This window comes from Microcaecilia unicolor, chromosome 10, assembly GCF_901765095.1.
Source record: "Microcaecilia unicolor chromosome 10, aMicUni1.1, whole genome shotgun sequence".
NCBI lineage: Eukaryota > Metazoa > Chordata > Amphibia > Gymnophiona > Siphonopidae > Microcaecilia > Microcaecilia unicolor.
Window position 1 is genome coordinate 148,247,036 of NC_044040.1, and position 22,207 is coordinate 148,269,242.

At 43.4% G+C, this 22,207-nt stretch overlaps 1 protein-coding gene across 1 annotated transcript in view; it reads left to right on the forward strand.

The window, feature by feature from the left end:
- The window catches only part of KY (kyphoscoliosis peptidase), a 93,923-nt gene extending 79,932 nt beyond the window's left edge, over window positions 1–13,991 (forward strand). The window contains exon 12 of the mRNA XM_030216465.1: window positions 12,759–13,991. Within this exon, the coding sequence (XP_030072325.1) occupies window positions 12,759–13,654 (896 nt within the window). The 3' untranslated portion in view covers window positions 13,655–13,991. The remainder of the gene's footprint in view (window positions 1–12,758) is intronic.
- Window positions 13,992–22,207: the final 8,216 nt, after the last annotated feature.

The window sequence follows — 22,207 nt, forward strand, 5'->3', positions numbered from 1 at the left end:
CTGGCCATGTCCAACTAAAAATTCACGGATAGCAGATTATGGTGCGTTTAACCGGCAAGGCTAAATGCTTTTGAATATCGGAGGGACTGAATTTAGGGTTTATAGCCAAACAAAACTGTGTCAGACAATCATTGGTTTCTGTAATTGAGAAGAGATGCAAGGATATGTGCAATAGTCTGGCAGCGCATTTCTCTACTTTTCAGTATGTTTGCACTACTGTAGATATATCAAGTGCTCATAAGATAACATTAGAGACCAGTTTAAAACAATGATGCAGTCAATTATTTTGAGTCAACTGGACTATTGTAACATCATAAGAACATAAGCATTGCCACACTGGGACAGATTGAAGGTCTATCAAGCCCAGCACTGTGTCTCTAACAGCGGCCAATCCAGGTCATAAGTACCTGGCAAGATCCCAGAACAGCAAAACAGATTTTATGCTGCTTATCCTAGAATATGCTATGGATTTTCCCAAATGTTTAGCCAAATATTTTTTAAACCCCGCTAAGCTAACTGCCGTCACCACATTATCCGGTAACAAATTCCAGAGTCTAATTACTCATTGAGTGAAGAAATGTTTTCTCTGATTCATTTTAAAATTTCTATTTAGTAGTTTCTTTGCGTGCTCCCTAGTCCTAGTATTTTTGGAGAGAGTAAACAAGCGATTCACATCTACCTGTTCCACTCCACTTAGTATTTTATATACCTCTATCATATCTCCCCTCAGCCATTGCTTCTCCAAGCTGAAGAGCCCTAGCTGCTTTATTCTTTCCTCATAGGGAAGTCGTCCCATCCCCTTTATAATTTTCGTCACCCTTCCCTCTACCTTTTCTAATTCCACTATATTTTTTTTGAGATGCGGTGACCAGAACTGCACACAGTATTCAAGGTGTGGTCACACTATGGAGTGATACAAAGGCATTTTTCATTCCTTTCCTAATAATTCCTAGCATTCTATTTGCTTTCTTAGCTGCTGCTGCACATTGAGCAGAAGGTTTCAACATATCAACAACAGTGCTGGGTGGTGATTCCTAATGTGCATCACATAACTATGGTTTGGGTTCCTCTTTCCCACATGCATCACTTTGCAATTGCTCACATTAAAAGTCATCTGCCATTTGTATTACCATTCTCCAAGGTCCTCTTGCAATTTTTCACAATCCTCTTGTGATTTAACCACTTTGAATAACTTTCCAGCTCATAATCGAAAGTGATCGCCAGCCATTTCCTGACACAAATCGGGAGATGGCCGGCGATCTCGGAAAAGCGGCGAAATCGGTATAATCGAAAGCTGCTTTTTTGACAGCATCGCCGCTTTCCCGTTGCCTCGCCGGCGAAAGTTCAAAGGGGCATGTCGGCGGCGAAGTGAAGGCGGGACATGGGCGGGTATGGGTGTGGCTACCAGAAAGCTGGCTTTCACCGATAATGGAAAAAAAAATACGGCGTTAAGCAGTATTTCGCCGGGTTTACTTGGTCCTTTTATTTTCACGACCAAGCCTCAAAAGGTACCCAAACTGACCACATGACCACCGGAAGGAAGCGGAGATGACCTCCCCGTACTCCCCCAGTGGTCACTAAACCCCTCCCACCAAAAAACCCCTACTTTAAACACTTTTTTTTCCAGCCTGTATGCCAGCCTCAAATGCCATAACCACCTCCATGACAGCAGAATGTGTTCTATCCTCTCACAGCCTTTCCCTGGTTCTGATGTGGCTCTCGGGTGAGTGTGACACATTTTCTGTTAGGTGCACTGCAGAGTCACATCAGCAATGCATTGTGGTGGGTGTAGGGTACTGGGCTGGACTCCCATGGTGCTTTTCCCCCTGCTAACTGGGTCAGAGTGTGCCCTGTTTTACTTCCGTTAGTCTATGAAGTAGTGGCCATGTTTGTAAACCAGTTTTAGATCCCTTTCATGCGTTAGCCACGTTAGAGAACTTAGTTCTTACCTTGAATGTGGCTGAAAGAGGACATTGTACACCATTCTGCCAGCTCTGGCCTACTGCTAATCTCAGTACCAGGGGACTCTTTGCCAGTGGGGCACAACCTCTGATCTGCAGTTAACTGTGAGTAAACATGCTTATTCAAATAAAGGACTTTTTCAAAGAGATTAGTGTTCAGGTGTCAACTGGTGTGGCAAGCTTATACAGCAGCAACAAGTCCTGTCTCTGGAGCACTTTTAGTGGGTACCGCAGTGCACTTAAGGCAGGCGGACCCAGACCCATCCCCCCCTACCTGTAACACTTGTGCTGGTAATGGGAGCCCTCCAAAACCCACTGTACCCACATGTCTAGGGTGCCCAGTTGGTGTCCTGGCATGTCAGGGGGACCAGTGCGCTACAAATGCTGGCTCCTTCCATGACCAAATGGCTTGGATTTCACCGGGTTGGAGATCGCTGGTATTTTTTTCCATTATCACTGAAAAACAAACCCGGCCATCTCAAACCCGGTGAAATCCACGCCATTTGGCCGGGCTAAACCGTATTATCGAAAAAAAAGATGGCCAGCCATCTTTTTCGATAATACGGTTCCGGCCAGCTGTAGCGCCGCCGCCAACATAGATCGCCGGCGATCTATTTGGCCAGTGACGTTCGATTATGCCCCTCTTTGTCTCATTAATCCATGCTTATGTATTTGCTCTGTAATTTTGTTCTTTATAATAGTCTCTACCATTTTGCCTGGCACCGACATCAGGCTCACCGGTCTACAATTTCCTGGATCACCTCTGGAACCCTTTTTAAAAATCAGAATTACATTGGCCACCCTCTAATCCTACCCCAGCACTATCATATATTTGGGATGCTCAAAACAACTTTTTAAAAGGCTTCAAACTATTCAAAATATGGCACTTCATTTAATTTTTTTCACTTAAGTTTGTCTCAATATTATATTAAGTTGCACTGGCTACTAACTGATGCCAGAATTTTGTTCAAATTCTCATGTTTTCTTTATAAGACCTTATATGGCCTGGTCACATCTTATTTACATGGTCATTTTAAGTTAGCAATAAATATTAGGGACTCTAGGAAGGGGTGTGATAACTTTTTTCTTTCCCCTCTCCTAGAGGTATAAAAAGGCTGAAAAGTTTTGAATATTTGTTATCCTTTCAAGCAGCTAGGTTTGGAAAAGAAAATTCAAATATAATCAGATTATCTGGCTCTTACATAGAATTCAGACATAATATTAAAACATTTTTATTTAGGAAATATGTACTGAATTCTGTATACTGTTATTAGAGGGCTGAAAATTAGGATAGTTCTTTTATTCTGTAATTATTTTGAATGTTAAGTGGAAAGTGAGGTAGGAAATATATTAACAGCTTTTATCATTGTAATTCCTGGGCATTCCCCAGTATCTTATTTTGTAAACCGCTCTAAACTGGAAGACTAGTATAGGTAATAATGTTTTGTTGATATTATTGTGTGCCATTCTCTTTTCTTAGCTGTGTAAGATTTAAAGGACAACACACTTTTGATGCTATTGCATGTGGTTCAAATTTTATCAATTGCCCACACAAAAAATGAACTGTTCCACCAAATCTAGTAAAAGTAAAAAACTAAAATTGTGGAAACTTTTCACATCCCGGTGAAATTATAATAATGTGCAGTGACCAAACAATATTCCACAAACAGGCAATATACTCTGTTGAAATTTTAGTTTTAAATTTAAAAAAGGAGGGGGAAAAAGCTTCAGCAGTCAAAGGTAACAGTCACTGGCTGGGTGTAACCCATTCAATTTCATCAAACGCCAAGGCTCTTTATGACTCAGACCAATCATTGGCTCAACACCTCCCAAGTTTATTTAATTAAATTTTTACTTGTTTGCTTCACTTGCTTCTACTATTGATTCACCGATTCAAGTATCTTCTACAATGTCATTCTGTTTAATCATTGTCCATAAGTATTTCTAAACTCGCCATACATCATCACACAGCATACAAAAAAGAAGCACTTAACTTAAACTCAAATCTTTGATCTCCCAACAGGGACCCACTTTACCCAGACGGGCTTCCTCAGGGGATATTGTTTTTCTTTTAATCAAACATGCATTCGCTTCGCCAACAGGATGACAGTCAGAGACATTGAGGGGCATAATCGAACAGAAACGCCTATCTCCATGGGCGTTAATCTCCGAGAACGGGTCCGTGAAGGGGCGGAGTGAACCGTATGTTCCAAAACAAAATAGACGCCCATGGTTTATTCGCCAAGGTGTGAGCTGGGCGTTTTTGCTTTTCACCGATAATGGAAAATGAAATCGCCCAGCTCAAAAACGAATACATCCAAGGCATTTGTTCATGGGAGGGGCCAGGATTCATAGTGCACTGGTCCCCCTCACATGCCAGGACACCAACCGGGCACCCTAGGGGGCACTTTTACAAAAACAAAAAAAAAGGTAAAAGAGCTCCCAGGTGCACAGCACCCTTCCCTTGGGTGTTGAGCCCCCCAATCCCCCTCAAAACCCACTGCCCACAAGTCTACACCAGTACTATAGCCCTAAGCGGTGAAGGGGGGCACCTACATGTGGGTACAGGGGGTTTGGGGGGGTTGGACGACTAGTAGCATTAAGCAGCACAATTGTAACAGGTAGGGGGGGGATGGGCCTGGGTCCACCTGCCTGACGTCCACTGCACCCCCTAACAACTGCTCCAGGGACCTGCATACTGCTGCTTGGGAGGAGGGTATGACATTTGAGGGTGAAAGTAAAAAGTTGTGAAACATCATTTGTTGTGGTGGGAGGGGGTTAGTGACCACTGGGGGAGTCAGGGGAGGTCATCCCCGACTCCCTCTGGGGGTCATCTGGTCATTTAGGGCACTTTTTGGGGCCTTATTCGTCAAAAAACAGGGTCCAGGAAAAGTGCCCTAAATTCTAGCTACAAACGCATCCATTATCGGCGAAGGGCGCCCATCTCTGTTCGGGTGATAACCACGCCCCAGTTCCGCCTTCACCACGCCTCCGACACTCCCCCGTCAACTTTGTCCGCATCCGCGACGGAGTGCAGTTGAAAGCGTCCAAAGTTCGGCTTTCGATTATGCCGCTTTATTTGTTTTTGTGAGAAGAACGCCCATCTCCCGATTTAGGTCGGAACTTGGGCGTTTTTCTCGTTCGATTATAAGCAGGATTGTATGTCTTTTTGAGAAATATTGTTTGGTCACTGCACATTATTACAACTATCACTGGGATGTGAAAAGTTTCCTCAAATTTCATCAATGCATTTAAGGTTCTTGGAGCACCACTTTGGAGCATCAGTTGATAATTAGAATTTTCAAGATGGTACTGAAGTCTCAGAAAGCAACAAGAAGGTGAATGAAAATGCTGTTGCATTCACTGATATGCAGAGAGTCCTTCAGGATTAATCCTCTGACCTCCAGCAGTGGCGTAGCCAAGGGTGGGCTTGGGTGGGCCCAGGCCCACCCACTTTGGGTTCAGGCCCACCCAGTAGCAGCATACCTATGATGTGGCTGGCAGGCATTCCCAAGCCCCACCAACCGAAAACTCCCAACAACTGACCCTCCTGCGCATACCTTGTAAGTAGCAGATCTTTGCCTGCAATGAGCAGTGGCATACATACTGCTCATGTTGGCCTCACAGCCTTCCCTCTGATGTATTTCTGCCTAGGCAGAAACAGGAAGTTGCAACAGAGGGAAGGGTGTGAGGCCAACATGAGCAGTGTGTATTAGTTGCTGCTCGCTGCCAGTGAAAATCTGCTATTTAAAAGGTATACGGGAGAGGGGGGATGTTTGAGAGACTATATGGCATGCAAGCGACAGAAGGAGAGACCAAATCACCTGTGGGATGGGACGGGGTTCTTCTGCCCACCCATATTGGGCCCAGGCCCACCCAAAATTGGGTGTCTGGCTACGCCCCTGACCTCCAGTACTCACTGCTGCCACACAAACCTTGTGCTTCCCACACAATGAATTTAATTGCTACACAAGATTCTAAAAAGGCTGCAGAAATTCAAGTTACAAGAAGGTGTGCTGCACCACAATGGCTAACTGCTCTGCTCTATGGACTAAAGTGAGAGGAGTGGCCAAATGGTTAGTGCAGTAGGCTTTGATCCTGGGATCCTGGGTTTGATTCCCACTGCAGCTCCTTGTGACCTTGGGCAAGTCACTTAACCTTCCATTACCCCAGGTACAAAAACTTAGATTGTGAGCTCTCTAGGGACAGAGAAAGTACCTGCATATAATGTGTTCAGCACTGTGTACATCTAGTAGTGCTATAGAAATAATTAGTAGTAGTAGTTGTAATAGTTGCTGGAAAAGCTGCTGAAATAGTTCATGAAGAACTACAAACATCTCTCCTAGTGCTGGACACTCATTGGAATTCTCTGTATGATGCCACTGAAAAAAGATCTGTGCCATAGCATCAGAGTCAGAAAATAAACTGCAGGTTGCCTATGATAAACTGAAACTACCATATTTTCTTCAGACAGAATTGATCTTCCTTAGAGAATATTGTAAGGTAATGAAACCACTTGTCAATGCTTTGGATGTTCTTCAAGCTGAAAACCATTGTTATATTGGGTTTCTGTTGCCAACAATCCTTTCTGTAAGAAGGAAATTAAATGATGTCAGAGAGGAACTGAAGTATGCAAAGGCATTGGTAGATGCTGTTCTAAAGGGATTGAAGTCTCGCTGTGGCTCTTCATTGCTAGCAACAGTCTGCATACCATGGTTTCGAAAGCGATGGTGTTCTGAGAAAGGTTTAGAGGAGAAGGCTATAAGCCTGCTAAAGAATGAAATGATGCAGCTACATAAGAGCAAAGAGGAAAAGACAAGTCCAGCACCAGCCAAGGAAGACGAGGAGGATTTTTTATGTTTTGAGAATAATGTACAGTAGTCAACCTCTGTCATTTCCAATGTTTGCCAAAAACTGGATTTATATCTTTATGACACTGACAAGTCTATAGAGTATCTGAACAAATATCCTTTGGTGAATGAAGTTTAAAAAAAAAAATAATACCTGTATTCCTTCTAGTGCACCTGTTGAGATGACAAATTCTCACATCTAGACAAAATCATTTGGGTGATGAACATTTTGAAATGTTATTGCTTCTGCATGATAATAAGAACTTGACCCAATTATTAGGATAAATTTAGGGAGGGAAGAGAGAGAGAGAGAGAGAGAGAGAAAGAGAGAGAGAGAGATGTTATATGACATGATATGATGATATCATATGATATGGCACTTGCATCCCGCTAACTCCCAACCACATGGTGGTTCAAACCAGGGCCGGACCAAGGCAAGATGCCGCCTGAGGTGGAGCTAACATGCCGCCCCCTCCGGGCTGAGTTGCCCCCCCAGGCCGAGATGCTGCTCCCCTCGAGCATTTTATCTCGTCACGGTGATGTTCCAAACCCAGCAGTGGCAGCGATTCCCATACACTGCCCTGCCACCGCCGGCACCTGCCTCGTCCCTTTACTGCAGCTGCCTAAGCCTCTGATGAAACAGGAAGGTACTTCAGAGAGGCAGCCACAGTAAAGGGAAGAGGCAGGTGCCGGCAGGTAACAGCACTTCTAAAACCATGTCAAAAACAAATTAAACATAAAACTTTCTAAATAAGCACATTTTCAAATCCTTATGAAAGAACTATGGAGCCCTTTTACATAGTGGCGATAATCCCCAATGTGGGCTTACTGCACGCTAATCTGGAACTACCGCTGGACCAACATGGGTGCTGGCAGTAGTTCCAGCCCCAGAATGCGCCATTTGCTGTGCAAGAGAAAATAGCTAGCTATTTTCTAGCACGGCGCTAACCTGGTGATAATTGTGCTCAGTGAGTGCTGTTAAGTGCTCCCCCCCCCCCCCCAGTATGGCCACATGGTAGGCGAAGTCTTACTGCATGACCATGCCATTGTTTGGTCTTTTTACCCACTGCAGTAAAAAGGCTGCAGCATGCAGCAAAATGGCCATTGCCGCTAGTGCAGGGCCCTTTTACCACAGCTTGGTAAAAGGACCCCTATATGATGCTAGGGTCCACCTTGGGGGTCAGCACTCAAGAAAAAGATCTGGGTGTTGTTATAGATAATACGCTGAAGTCTTCTGCTCAGTGTACAATGGCGGTGGCCAAAAAAGCAAACAGTGCTAGGAATTATTAGGAAAGGGATGGTGAATGTCATGTCCCCTACCTCAATGCAAGCGGCGTCCTTGGGCTGCGCAGGGTCCCTTCGACACACACACTTGACTGGCACAGCCCTGAGCCATGTGTGTGTGGTTCTTCTCTGGCTGCAGGCTCCTTGATTGCTTTGCTTCCATGCTCTCTCTCTCTGCCTGGCTTCCAGGCTCCTTGATTGCTTTGCTTCCACCCACATGGATCTGCTCTTCCTCTGCCTGGCTTCCCTTGCTTCTTTCTTATTGGTCTTCCTGTTGCTCCTTCCCCTGCTCTTGTCCTATGGCTGTGCCCCTTCTCCCTGCTGATGTCAGACGCCAGCACTTTATCAGCAGCTGAGCTCTCCCTAGACTCTTTGCTTCGGCTTCTACTTTTGTAGGGGTTACTTGCTCAGTAGTGTGCTTCTCCTCTACTTGTTCTTCGTTGCTGACTCTGCTTGTACCTGGATTACTCTTGTGTCTGCTGCCTGCCTACTGACTCTGCCTGTGGATTACTCTTGTGTCTGCTGCCTGCCTACTGACTCTGCCTGTACCTGGATTACTCTTGCCTGCTGCCTGCCTGTTGAACATTGCTTGTACCTGGATTAGTCTCGCCTACTGCCTGCCTGTTGGACATTGCTTGTACCAGGACCATTCCCTTCTGTTCCCCTCCAGCTGGTTCCTCAGCGCCCCTCTCCTCAGCTTCCTGCACAAGTCATGCTGGCCGGCCGCACCTGGGTGCTCAACCTCCGGGGAATGGCGGCCACCGCAGGTGAACCTCAGGGTTGCTCGGCCGCCAAGCAGAGTACGGGGGCATGTCATCATGCTCAGCAGTGCTCCACTTGGCACAAGAACTCACAAGCTTGACAGTGAATAAGACTGAAAATACTATAATGCCTTTTATTCGCTCCATGGTGCATCCACACCTTGAGTATTGCGTTCAGTGTTGGTCACCATATCTCAAAAAAGATATAGCAGAATTAGAAAAGGTTCAAAGAAGAGCAACCAAAATGATAAAGGGGATGGAACTCATCTTCCTATGAGGAAAGGCTAAAGAGGTTAGGGCTCTTTAGCTTGGAAAAGAGACGGATGAGGGGAGATATGATTTTTTACTCATTCCAAAAGTACAAAGATTAAGGGACACTTGAGGAAGTTACATGGAAATACTTTTGAAACAAATAGGAGGAAATATTTTTTCACTCAACAAATAGTTAAGCTCTGGAACTCTTTGCTAGAGGATGTGGTAACAGCGGTTAGCGTATCTGGGTTTAAAAAAGATTTGGACAAATTCCTGGAGGAAAAGTCCTTAGTCTGCTATTGAGATAGACATGGGAAGCAACTGCTTGCCCTGGGATTTGTAATAGGGAGTGTTGCCATGATTTGGGTTTCTGCCAGGTTCTTGTGACCTGGCTTGGCAACTGTTGGAAAACAGGATACTGGGCTAGATGGACCATTGGTCTGACCCAGTATAGCTACTCTTATGTTCTTATGTTATGTTATGTTCTTATGAGGAAGCTGCATGCAGATCTATAGGTAATGAAATCCATAACTGTACTGCTTAATAACCAAAAGAGTATTCAAAATTTTTCTTATACCTGACTTCCACAAAAGATGGAAATAGTAGGAGAAGAGGGTTGCTAGACCTTGATGATCACTTAAGAAAAGGAAAAGCAATAAGATTTAACAAATATTCTGGAGTTAAACTGTTAAACACCTTAAATATTAAGCAAGCTAGTTTTAAAAGAACACAGGCATGTACAGAGAACCAGCGAAGAGAAATCAAAATAGGAGTAACTCTATCAGATTTTTTTCAGGTGAAAAATGAGTTTAGCAGCCATATTTTGAAGAATCTAAAGTTTAGTGCACAATTTAACTGTAATAGAAGAATATAAACTATTGCAATAGTCTAAATGGGATATGGCAAGCACTTGGACCAAAGCTGAGAAATGTTTATTATCAAAATAGTGATGTACATTATGCAGTTGACGAAGCTTAAAAAAATACTATCTTAACTATATGATTAACTAGGGGATAAAAAGAGAGTGTGGAATCTAAGATAAAACCCAACACCTTGGAGGTTCACTCAACCTTTAAAGAAAGGTCCCTGGAAATCATAAGTGTGTCCAGAATGAAGTTGGTAACAGGATCTATCCAAAGTAATTTAGTTTTATAGGAAAGGAGGGAGGGAAGGAAGGAAGGAAGGAAGGAAGGAAGGAAGAGAGAGACATGTTGGACCCGGAGCAGAGGAGAAGAAAAGGGAGAGTTGCTGGCTATGTACAGTGGGGTGGGATGGGGAAGGGGATGAAGAGAGTTGGAGAGATGGACCTCGAGAGTAGTGGTGAGGGAGGGAGGAAACAAAGATGGAGAAATGTTATACACAGGGAGGGAGGGAAGGAAGAGAGATGAAGAGATGTTGGATGTGGGGGAGGGAGGGAGAGAGACGTTGGACCCAGGGGTGGAGGGAGAAAAGTAAATAGGGAGGAAAAAGCTAAAAGAGAAAGATCAGTGTGTTTAAGACTGGTGTAGTGAGGGAATGGAACAAGAGGAGAAATGAGAAATGGACAACAGCTAATGGAAAGAGAGCAAAGGCAGGAAAACAGAAGAAACTGGGACCAGCATGATGAGAAAATAAAATGTCCAGACAACAAAGATAGAAAGCAAGTGTTTATTTTGAATTTATTAACGTGAATATGTTAGCTTTGAAAAATGCATTTCTGTTTTGATTTATTCACTGTTGCAATTCAAGCTAAGTTTGACTTCTTGGGCTCCCTAGTTTATGTTTTGCCCTCATATTTCTATTTGCATCCATGTTGTGTTCAAAAGTAAATGAAAAGTAATTAGCTACTCTAAACTGGTAACTGTAATCAGTAATGAACTACTTTCTTAGATGGATAATTGCCATGGCTAATTACTTTAAGCTGAAAATTAAAAGTAGATGTAATTAATTATTTTTTATAAGTAATTGGCATAACACTGTTCCTACCCCACTCTCCCTTATAAGTAATCAATTTGTAATTTATAGGTTCCTCTCATGTCCTTTCCACTTCTACCCCATATGCATTATTTATTTTATTTTAAACCGCATAACTACATCCTTCTGTAATTTGCATTATATCAAATAAAACTGAAACGTGAAATGTGCAAAGATGTATAAGTACCTCCACCATCCAACTCTTCTCTAAGTCTCAAAGTCCAAAAGACAACTTAGTTGGGGTGGGGGTGTTATGCATGACTTGAAGCAGGTGTAAATCGACCCGCAAGACACATCAGCATACTCTTACCTCCTGCCCCACATTTATGCTTACCCAAATTGTGCACAAGTAACAAGACAAAGTAGCAATGAGATGTTTCCTGTTTTATATTTATTTATTTTGTTACATTAGTACCCTGCACTTTCCCACTCATGGCAGGCTCAATGCGGCTTACATGGGGCAATGGAGGGTTAAGTGCAGTGGTGTGCTGGAGCAGGTTCTCACAGGCTCGCAAGAGCCGGTTAAGTTTTTAAGAATTTTGGGAGCCGGTTGTTAAAGTAGGGCCCTCCATGGCTACTTTAACAACTGACTCCCAAAATGTGGGCTTGGGCCCCCTGCTGAATTCTCTTTTACTTTGCTGGTGGGGATGCTGAGCCCTGCCAGCCAAGTAAATAGACTGCTGCTGCTCCCCACTCCTTGTTTCCAGCTCTGAGCAGGAGGCTGGGACTTCTCCAGCATGTGTGAGAAGTTTCAGCATGCTGCTCAGAGCAAGACGTTGAGAGTGGTGGCAGTCCATTTATTGGCTGCCAGCAAAGGTATGCCTAGCGTGCCCGCACGAAGGGAGGGAGGAGAGAGAGGCAAGTGTTGCTCCCCACCACTCCAGCCACCCCTAACCCTTCCAACTGCAGAGCTGGCTACGTCCGGAGAAAGAGCCTGTTGTTAAAAATTTACCAGCACACCCCTGGTTAAGTGACTTGCCCAGAGTCACAAGGAGCTGCCTGCTCCTGAAGTGGGAATCGAACTCAGTTCCTCAGGACCAAAATCCAACACCCTAACCACTAGGCCACTCCTCCACTCCACTCATAAAACTGATTAAGAACAAGAATGATATAGATTCTTACTAAAATAGGGTAAAGGAGTCGACACTGAGGACATTATACCATAATCCAGAATAAAAATGCACATTGATGTTTCTGAATGTGAGGACAATATGCTCTGAAAAATTACAATCAAGAGCAATACATTTCTCAAATTATTTTCTAATATATAAACTATTTCATTGTAATATCATTTTCTACTAACACTATAAACTGACTAGTGCTTGTGCTTGAAACAACCACTGCAGGTTCCTTTCTCATAGAATCTAGCTTCTGTATATCACTAGTTTGATTAAAACTCTGCATCTTCATCAGAACTAGGAAAGCAGGATGAGGAACCATGAGACAGGAAGGACAGCAGGCAACCCTATAAGCTCCTAGAAGACTTGTCTGCCTGCTAGACAGTGAGCTATTGGCTATGAAGGTTACAGATTGTTATACTAGAAGCAAATACTATCCTTATTACCCCACCCATATCTCAGAAAATCAGCAATATCAAGGACAAAATTAGGATCCAGATGAAACAGATGAAGCGTCTATTTTGTTAACCAAAGTAAAGGAAAGGAAACTATTTACCTGTCTTCTCTTTTTCTTTACAGCAGATGGCAAGGCAACAGTTTCCATAGAGGGACATTCCCAAACATTGTTCATATTTAATCTGAATGGAACAGAGAAGTCAGGTTTAATGACTTTGCAGGACAATGGGATGAAGCTTGAGGTCTATCCACAGGTGACTGGAAATCATGAATTACAGATCTATGCCAAACCTTACAGTTCAAATGGTAGCTATGATTTTGTATTAAGCTACATTATTAAATGCAACTCTGTGAATAGAAGCATTAAATTTCCCAAAGATTTTATTAATCCTCTGGGTCCTAGTTGGCTGACGGAGAAGAAAGGACTTTTGGAGCCATCACACGTAGAGCCGATCATTCATACTGAAGATGGACGTTGTGCTATCAGTTTCAAACTGAATACACATCTAAGCACCATGGCTGAATTGCACTCTGAAAACATCACAGTGACCGAAGATACTAAGAGAAGACATATTTTTCAAGCCCATTGGGAAAACAGGGTTGAGTTTAAAGTCCAGCTCCCTCAGGCAGGGACTTATGTTCTCCAAATCTATGCCAAGAACAAATCTGATCATGGCATGTATGACTTTGTTTGTAACTACCTCCTTTGCTGTACGAATGCCAGTGTAAAGTGGCCAGTCTTCCCTCTATCATACTCTTCATGGATGGAAGACTATGAACTGGTGGAGCCTCTTGCAGGAGTGCTGCCAGCCAATAGCAATGTGCACTTTAAACTCAGGGCTCCCGGTGTAGATGCAATGTATGTTGATGATAAGAGAAGTTCTCCACTGACTTTGTGTGACAATGGCTACTGGCAGGGGACTTGCAATACAACTGGTTGTCAAACCCTGCACATTTATGCAAAGAAGAGGCTTACAAATAGTTATTCAGCACTGTTACAGTACAAGGTGAAAACCTAAGATTGCCTTGTTGTCATCCAGAGGCAGTGTCACTTCACTGCAGGTTCATATCTTTCATTTAACCTGTGTAGTTTTGAAAATATTTCAGTTTTAGATTCTAGTTTTTCCAGATTTCAACATTACTAGTGACATTTTTCAAATTCTGTAGCACCAAAGAGGTGCCAAAAGGAAAAAATGAAAAGCCAGCAATCATGGAGGAATATCTGGGCAGACAATTCCAAGGGACAGAGAGGCTCCCAGTTTCATATTAACTCACTTTCTAGGTTCAGTCTTTAATTGCTGCTATATGAGCTGAAAACCAGTCCTGGTTCTAGAATCTATAATTTCCCCATGCAAATCGAAGGTAAATGTTTTTCAGTATTAATCTATTTTTGTTGTGGAATAATGAGGTAATAAAAGCTTTATTGTTATTATTATGTATTACTTCTGCTTGGATTTTTGTAGAGCTTTTTACCTACATAAGATCCAAATGCGATTTACATTTTATTATTTCAGAAATATACATAAACAAATGCATACACACTGGCAGATACCTGCTAAAACTCGGCTGAGAGACTTGTTCATTAGCCATGATACTGGGAATTCACCATACCCCACAGCCCCTGTCACCTGTTCATTCTCTCTCTCTCTCTCTCTCTCTCTCTCTCAAGACTTACTTGCTCTGCCCATCACTCAATCTCAGTCTCTCTTTTTCAATCCCTACTTCTTGTGCCCAGCAGTCACTCTGTCTCTCTCTCTGTCTCTTCCCATCACTCTAACTGCTGTAAGCCAACACCCACTAATCTTTCTGTGGGAAAAACCCCAATTCTACAGCCGCAGAAAGTGTGTAACCCCTGGGCAGCATAGGACAATTACTTCTTACGGAGTGTCTACTGAGGTCATCACCCCAACTGCAAGTTCCATGACTCCATTTGGGGTTGCAACCCACAGTTTGTGAAGCTCTGCTCTAAGCATTGTTCAAAGGCGTGTTTGCCTCCATAAGTGTGTATGAGACTCTAGGATTGCATAGAAAATAACTGGCTTGAATGTGTGTATTTAACCGTGTAGGTTGTGAGTGACAGGAGTTGGGTGTGGTTCATGAGGATGGTGACTGAAGGGCCGATCCACAAAGCTTACTGTGGTTGCAGTGTTTGCTGCAGACCGGTGGGTTTTACGTGGCTTTAACCATGTGCCATAGCAACTACTGAGAATCCTATGCAAATATATTACAATGAGCTCATTAGTATTATAATAAGCATTCCATGTGATGAAAAGAAAGGAGCGCCTACCTTTAACATGCTAGATTTTAAGGCAGGTCAGGAGCTGTCAGAGAGGGGCCCTCCTCATCCACTCTGGCAACTCCGGGGCTGACCCTCCTGTACAGTTTCCTTCTCCCTTCAGCCTCTGTCTTCTGATCTCCCCCAGCTTGATGCAAGGAGCCCTCCTCTCCCTCTGGCGTTCTACTGACCTTTATTTCTCCCGGCACATGCAGCCGCGGGGGGGGGGGGGGGGGGGAGTTGAAGAGAATGAACCCCCGGAACCCTACTACTTTTCTAAGCAGGAACTCTTAGAACTCCCAAAGATGAAGGCCAAAGAAGAAGGTGAGCTCATCTTGCTTGCAGGAGCTCTTTCTCTCCCCCCTTGTCCAATCCTGGAAACAACTGATCCTGTTCTGTGCATGTGCTAGGCAATTCCAGGGGCCGATACACAATGGTCACCATTAAATTTCCATTCATCTCATTTGCTTGGCATCCCCTTTGTGAATCAGTCGCTGTTTGTGACTCGGTAAGTTCACCCGTGGCTGCAGTATTTAATGGTAACCTTTGTTCATGAGTATGAAAGTGGGAGGGCAAAAGGGCTTGAATAGCTATAGGTACTGACTGTGTAGTTAGGTTATGAGTGGAAAGGGATGTGAGTACAGGTACTGGCTCTGAGTAAAGAGAGGGATGTGGCTATCACTTCCTCTTCCCTTCCCTCTCTCCTCCAAACCCCTTCTCTTCACTTTCCACTTCTCACCCAGCCCCTCTTTCCCTTTCCACTGTTCTTCTCATAGGCTCTTGCAGTGTCAGTGCCACAGAACTAGCCACGTATGAGGTAGGTGTGTGAGTGAGTGATAGCAACTGTATTAGCTGGAGAATGGCAGTAGTGTTTAGAAAAAGCAGCAGGATCAACTGACAATGAGGCCCCTTGAGTGGAAGGAAGTCACAATTGCACTAGGGAATCAAGAAAGTGTGAAAGGGTCTGTGTGAGAGGCTGGATAAGATGGAGGAGGCTGGTACTACATAGGGATGTGCAGCCAGATTTTATGTTTCCTGTGTCATTTCTGGGAATGTTCAATTTTCCAGATTTGTTTTTTCATTCTGTCATCATGGGAGCAATGTTAAGAATATGCACTGATCAGGACAAACGTGCACTCGTGTTCCTGATAGGGTGCCCATGCGTGATGGTTTGCACGTGCACACACAGAAAGCGCACTCTTCACAAACAGTGCGTGCTCTTTTGAAAGAACATACACTATTAGTGGCACACACAAAAAACTCAAAATTGTATTTCTTTTGCTTATTTTCATTTGCCAATGACATAAAGGACTAGATTGTATATATCACACCTAAAAAATTTCTGCATGGTTTGTAGAATACGCCGAGTGCCCATCTGTGTGACTAAATTTAGTCACGGGCAGATACACTACGTAAAACTTGGTATAAATCCTGATGCCTAAATTAGGAGTGGACTGGGTATATTGTATAACAATGCTCATAAATTTTAGAAATGCTCATGACCCACCCATTCCATGCCATGGCCACGCCCCTTTTCAACCATGCAACTTAGAAATTATGCACATCATGTTACAGAATACGCTTAGACAGTTGTGCATGTAAATTCTAATTAATAACAGTGTCAATTGCCTGTTAGTTGATAATTATCGGTGCTGATGGGCTTGTTAACTAATTAAGCTGCACATGTAAATCCAGAATATGGCCAGATTTCTATTTAGAATCTGGGGGAAAATGGCATGAGATATGTCTTTGACACTTCCTATGTTGTTTCAAATGAATATACATTCTAGTACTTCATGCTCCCAAAACCCAAGGGCTGTGGCTGTGTTACATAAGTACGTAAGTACTGCCATACTGGGACAGACTGAAGGTCCATCAAGCTCAGCATCCTGTTTCCAACAGTGGCCAATCCAGGTCACAAGTACCTGGCAAGATCCCAAAACAGTACAATACATTTTATGCTGCTTATCCTAGAAATACTGTCAACCTAAATTGGCGATAATCTACTACCACTACAATATACACAATACGCAAAATGGTAGTTTAAAGCAAGAGTATCTAAACTTCCAGATTAAAATCTACTATAATAAAACTCACCCTCAACGTTCTGAAGACAACGTTCTGAAGTCACTCAGTCACTCCCTGAAGGGTTCATGGATTCATGGTGGTGAAGCCATAACACTGACCATGTCTCTCTGCCCCGCCCTCGCATGACGGACCAATCAGAAAATACACCCTCAACATTCTGAAACACAAAGGACCATCACAACACCGTTCCCAGGCAACACTAGGCAACGTAAGACGGACCAATCAGAGGAAACTACGTGACAATAAGGGAGGAGCATTCCCCAGCAGAATGGCTCATTATCTGTGCAGCATGGAGAGCACAGAATCACCATTGGAACGAGAGAAGAATATTCCTGCTGTGGGTATGTGCAAAAATAGACCGGGGGGGGGGGGGGGGATTTTTAAATGCATAATGCCAGTACTGAAGAGTGCCAGAGGGCCTATAGCACAGACTATATTTGGGATCGCTTGACATGGAGTCAGAGGAGCCGGAAAACAACGTGCCCGTCACCATCTGGGACGTGAGTGAACAGGACAAGCTGCGGCCCAGCTGGAAGGATTACCCGCGACCCAGCCAGCAGCAAACAGCGACCAAGGACAGCACAGCACATCCCCCAACCCCCAAGCAAAAAACAAAACAAAACAAAACAAAAAAAAGACACACATCAACAACCTGCACACACACCGCACCCTCACACACTCACACACACACACACACACACACACACACACAAAATAACTGTGTGACACATACACACACACACACACAAAAAGCCACATGCTAGCGCCCGTTTCATTGGTTTCGGAAACGGGCCTTTTTTACTAGTAGTATATAATATATTGTTCTAAAGGGAGAGTCTCATATGGTCACTGGGGCAATTTGTATAACACCTATGACGGTGAACCCCTGTTTAGTGACAATTTTAATCATAGACTGACCCCCTTCCTACCTCAAATATTTTCCTTCAATTCTCATATATAAAGTCGTATATTTGGCTGTATACAATTTTCATTAGTCAGACGGTATACACTATGCCGTGGCTGTGCTTAACATCTCATCCCATCCGTCAGCGAGTCCGTCTGGTGTAGTACTCTGGCATAAATCGTCATAACTAATGGCTTACAGTCTAACACCTTCCTAGTCAGCACATGTGTTAGACTGTAAGCCATTAGTTATGACGATTTATGTGTATTTAACTTGTACAGGTCCAGAGTGTGATTATCCATTGAGAAAGCCATACAGGGGTAGCACTGGCATCTGTACATACAGATAAGTGTCAGGTACAATACTTCCATTGGGATGAAATGTTAAGCACAGCCACAGCATAGTGTATACCATCTGACTAATGAAAATTGTATACAGCCAGATATACGACTTTATATATGAGAATTGAAGGAAAATATTTGAGGTAGGACGGGGGTCAGTCTATGATTAAAATTGTCACTAAACAGGGGTTCACCGTCATAGGTGTTATACAAATTGCCCCGGTGACCATATGAGACTCTCCCTTTAGAACAATATATTATATACTATTTTTATCTGGAAGTTCTAGATACTCTTGCTTTAAACTCTACCATTTTGCGTATTGTATCCTAGAAATAAGCAGTGGATTTACCCCAAATCCATTTTAATAATGGTCTATGGACTTTGTTGTCAATCTCAGAGTCTGGCAAGTGTTGATACTGCTGCAGCTGTTATTGGTCAGGCCGAGATGAGCAGACCAAGTGGTGTAAGAGGCATTTCATATGGTATAAAAGAAAGGCATAAAAAGTATTTTCAAATTAGAACATGATATAATGATACCCTTTCATTATATCATAATCCTTTACTTCATCATCATATTATCCTGATTACTCACTTTGGAACTTCATTTCTGTATTCGTTCTATTAACCCAGTGCCATCAGGTCACAGGTCTCCTCATGTTAAGCATCAGTCAGTTAATTGTTTTCTAATTTGATAATGGCAAATGAAATCACTATCGCAGGTATACAGCAGTGGCATATCAAATATGTATTACAATCATTTAGATATAAGAAATGTCAATAATAATAATTTCATTGTACTCTGCTCTACTACAGCAACTCAGGTGTAGAGTCTGACAAGGGTTAGAAAATTCTGCAGTGGGCTAGTCCAATGGCTCAATGACTGTACTGCACACTGTGATGAGGAAATCGACAAAGGAAGGCAGAACATTATTTATTTATTAGGATTTATTTACCGCCTTTTTGAAGGAATTCACTCAAGGCAGTGTGCAGATCAAACATGAGCAATAGGCAATTACAGCAGTAAAAATATTCAAATAACAATAGAACGTATGGCATAGAGGGGCATAATCGAACAAAAACGTCTATCTCCATGGGCGTTTATCTCCGAGAACGGGTCCGTGAAGGGGCGGACCGAACCGTATTTTGGGAAAAAATAGACGTCCATGTTTTATTCGACAATTTATGAGCTGGGCGTTTTTGGTTTTCAGCGATAATGGAAAATGAAAGCGCCCAGCTCAAAAACGAATAAATCCAAAGCATTTGTTCATGGGAGGGGCCAGGAGTCGTAGTGCACTAGTCCCCCTCACATGCCAGGACACCAACCGGGCACCCTAGGGGGCACTTTTACAAAAACAAAAAAAAAGGTAAAAGAGCTCCCAGGTGCATAGCACCCTTCCCTTGTGTGTTGAGCCCCCCAAATCCCCCTCAAAACCCACTGCCCACAAGTCTACACCATTACTATAGCCCTAAGGGGTGAAGGGAGGCACCTACATGTGGGTACAGTGGGTTTGGGGGGCGGTGTGGAGGGCTCCCATTTACCAGCACAAGTGTAACAGGTGGGGGGGATGGGCCTGGGTCTACCTGCCTGACGTCCACTGCACCCCCTAATAACTGCTCTAGTGACCTGCATACTGCTGCCAGGGAGGTGGGTATGACATTTGAGGGTGAAAATAAAAAGTTGTGAAACGGCATATTTTTGTGGTGGGAGGGGGTTTGTGACCACTGGGGGAGTCAGGGGAGGTCATCCCCGACTCCTTCCAGTGGTCATCTGGTCATTTAGGGCACTTTTTGGGGCCTTATTCGTGGAAAAACAGGGTCCAGGAAAAGTGCCCTAAATTCTCGCTAAAAACGCATATTTTTTTCCCATTATCGGCGAAAGGCGCCTATCTCTGATCGGCCAATAACCACGCCCCAGTTCCGCCTTCACCATGCCTTTGACACGCCCCCATCAACTTTGTCCGCATCCGCGACGGAGTGCAGTTGAAAACGTTCAAATTCGGCTTTCGATTATACCGCTTTATTCGTTTTTGTGAGATAAACGTCTATCTCCCGATTTGGGTCGCAATATAGGCATTTTTCTTTTTCAATTATAAGCTGGATAGTATACTACTACAATGTCAACACAATACGTAAAAGAACATTTTGATAGTGAAGGGTAAAGCAAAGATGGAGCGTATAGATAGGTAAGAGACTAAGAAGAATTAGAAAGTAAGGTGATTAATTATAGTTTAACCAATTTATTGAGGCATGAGCTTTCAAGGACCAGAGTCCACTTTATCAAATGCATGAAGTTCAGGGAAAAGGGTGTGTATACAGCAATATATATGGGGGAAGGAGAGGGATACAAAGCTAAAGTATTGAAAATGTCAGGATGTGGAAAAGGAGAGATAATGGCTGCATAGTTTAGTTAACTGATGGTTGTGATGAGTGAGAGAGAATAAAGGCAGGATGATCTCAGAATAGTTAAGTCCATCCATACCTGCAATGCCCCATGAATCCATTGTTTCTATCCATTGGCTCTTAGCATAGGCAACTATGGCATCCTAACCCAGTCCCCTTTTCAACACTGAACCCAAATTAATAAATGACAACACATAACTCTACTCTGTAAGTTAAATGGGAACAACTTGGCCGCAGCTTTATTAGAAAGACATGATTGTATTTAACACAAACAGCCAAAAAAACAGGATACCCGAGCCAAACTGTAAGCTCTTAAAAGCTATAGATGATGCACCCAGTCCGCCGCCATAAACACGACTGACCAATGCGCTAGATACTGGACCCAGGATGCTCTCGCCACACAACAAGGTGCATCCAACCCAGTTGAACATCACCCGTGCCCACAGGTGTTGTATCTGCCAGTCCTTGACATGCAAGACTCAAGCAGTCATTTGTCAGTGTACATTCCGCGACCCTCTCTCCTGTCACTGCAGGGGCTGATCTCAGTGGCCAAGAATGATGTTGGACCACACAATGAAGAACTGCCCAAGCAGCTGAGTTGCCTGAGTTGAAATCTGACATGTTCACTTACGTATGGCTGTACCTCGAATCTTTCACAACCTGCCAAAACAAAGTACAAGGAATAAGATTGAATCGTATAAACATTAAGGATGAGTTGTGCCCATTTTCATCCCACAAACATAATAGCCTCTAGAAATAAGACCTAGATGTCAGCTGAACCCATACAGTTCAGCATTCTGGACAAGCATACATGGGACTGACACCCGATTCAGGTGCCGGCACAACAGTGCACCGTACAATAAATTCTCTACTGCTCTCTGCACAGGTTCACTGTGTGACGAAGAAAACAAAGAAGTAATGACCCGTATCAGTCACAGTAGAAAGCAGTACAGAGCAGGCCAGTGGATGTAGAAAAGTGTAATTCTATTCAAACAGAGCACCCAACGTGGCCACATTTCTCCTCAACCGACTGCGCCATATGTAGGGTTAAAGGGAACTTAATCTACAACCTTTCCCCGAAGCCAAAATCAGCAAACTCAGCACTTTCCAGACAGTGGAGCAGCACTTCTCCTTATCAGCAGTAAATCAGAATTTTGTGCTGTTCCCTGCTAGCTCACTGTGTGTCCACCTCTGCGTGCAATCCCCTGTTCATGCATTCTGAGGACAAAATGGGTTAATTTCAGAATAATTACTTCACAACTTGAGTCCTCAAGGCATCTCTCTGTAGATTCAGAAAGTAACAAAGTTGTCCTCCAATAGTACCACGGAAGAAGTATTATATAAAAGATCTATTCCAAAAGGGGAGGATGCTCTCAGTAGCTAGATCCAGCCACATGTTCATACCAGTATATTCCTAAATAGATGTTTCCAATTGATATGAAACTCTCCTAACCAGTTTGATTTTGTAGACCTGCGGGGAACCCAAAATGCCCCTTTGGACAAAGGAAGCTGGTACTTCCCTACTTTGGCATTTAGTGCCCACCAAAAACATTCATATCCAAC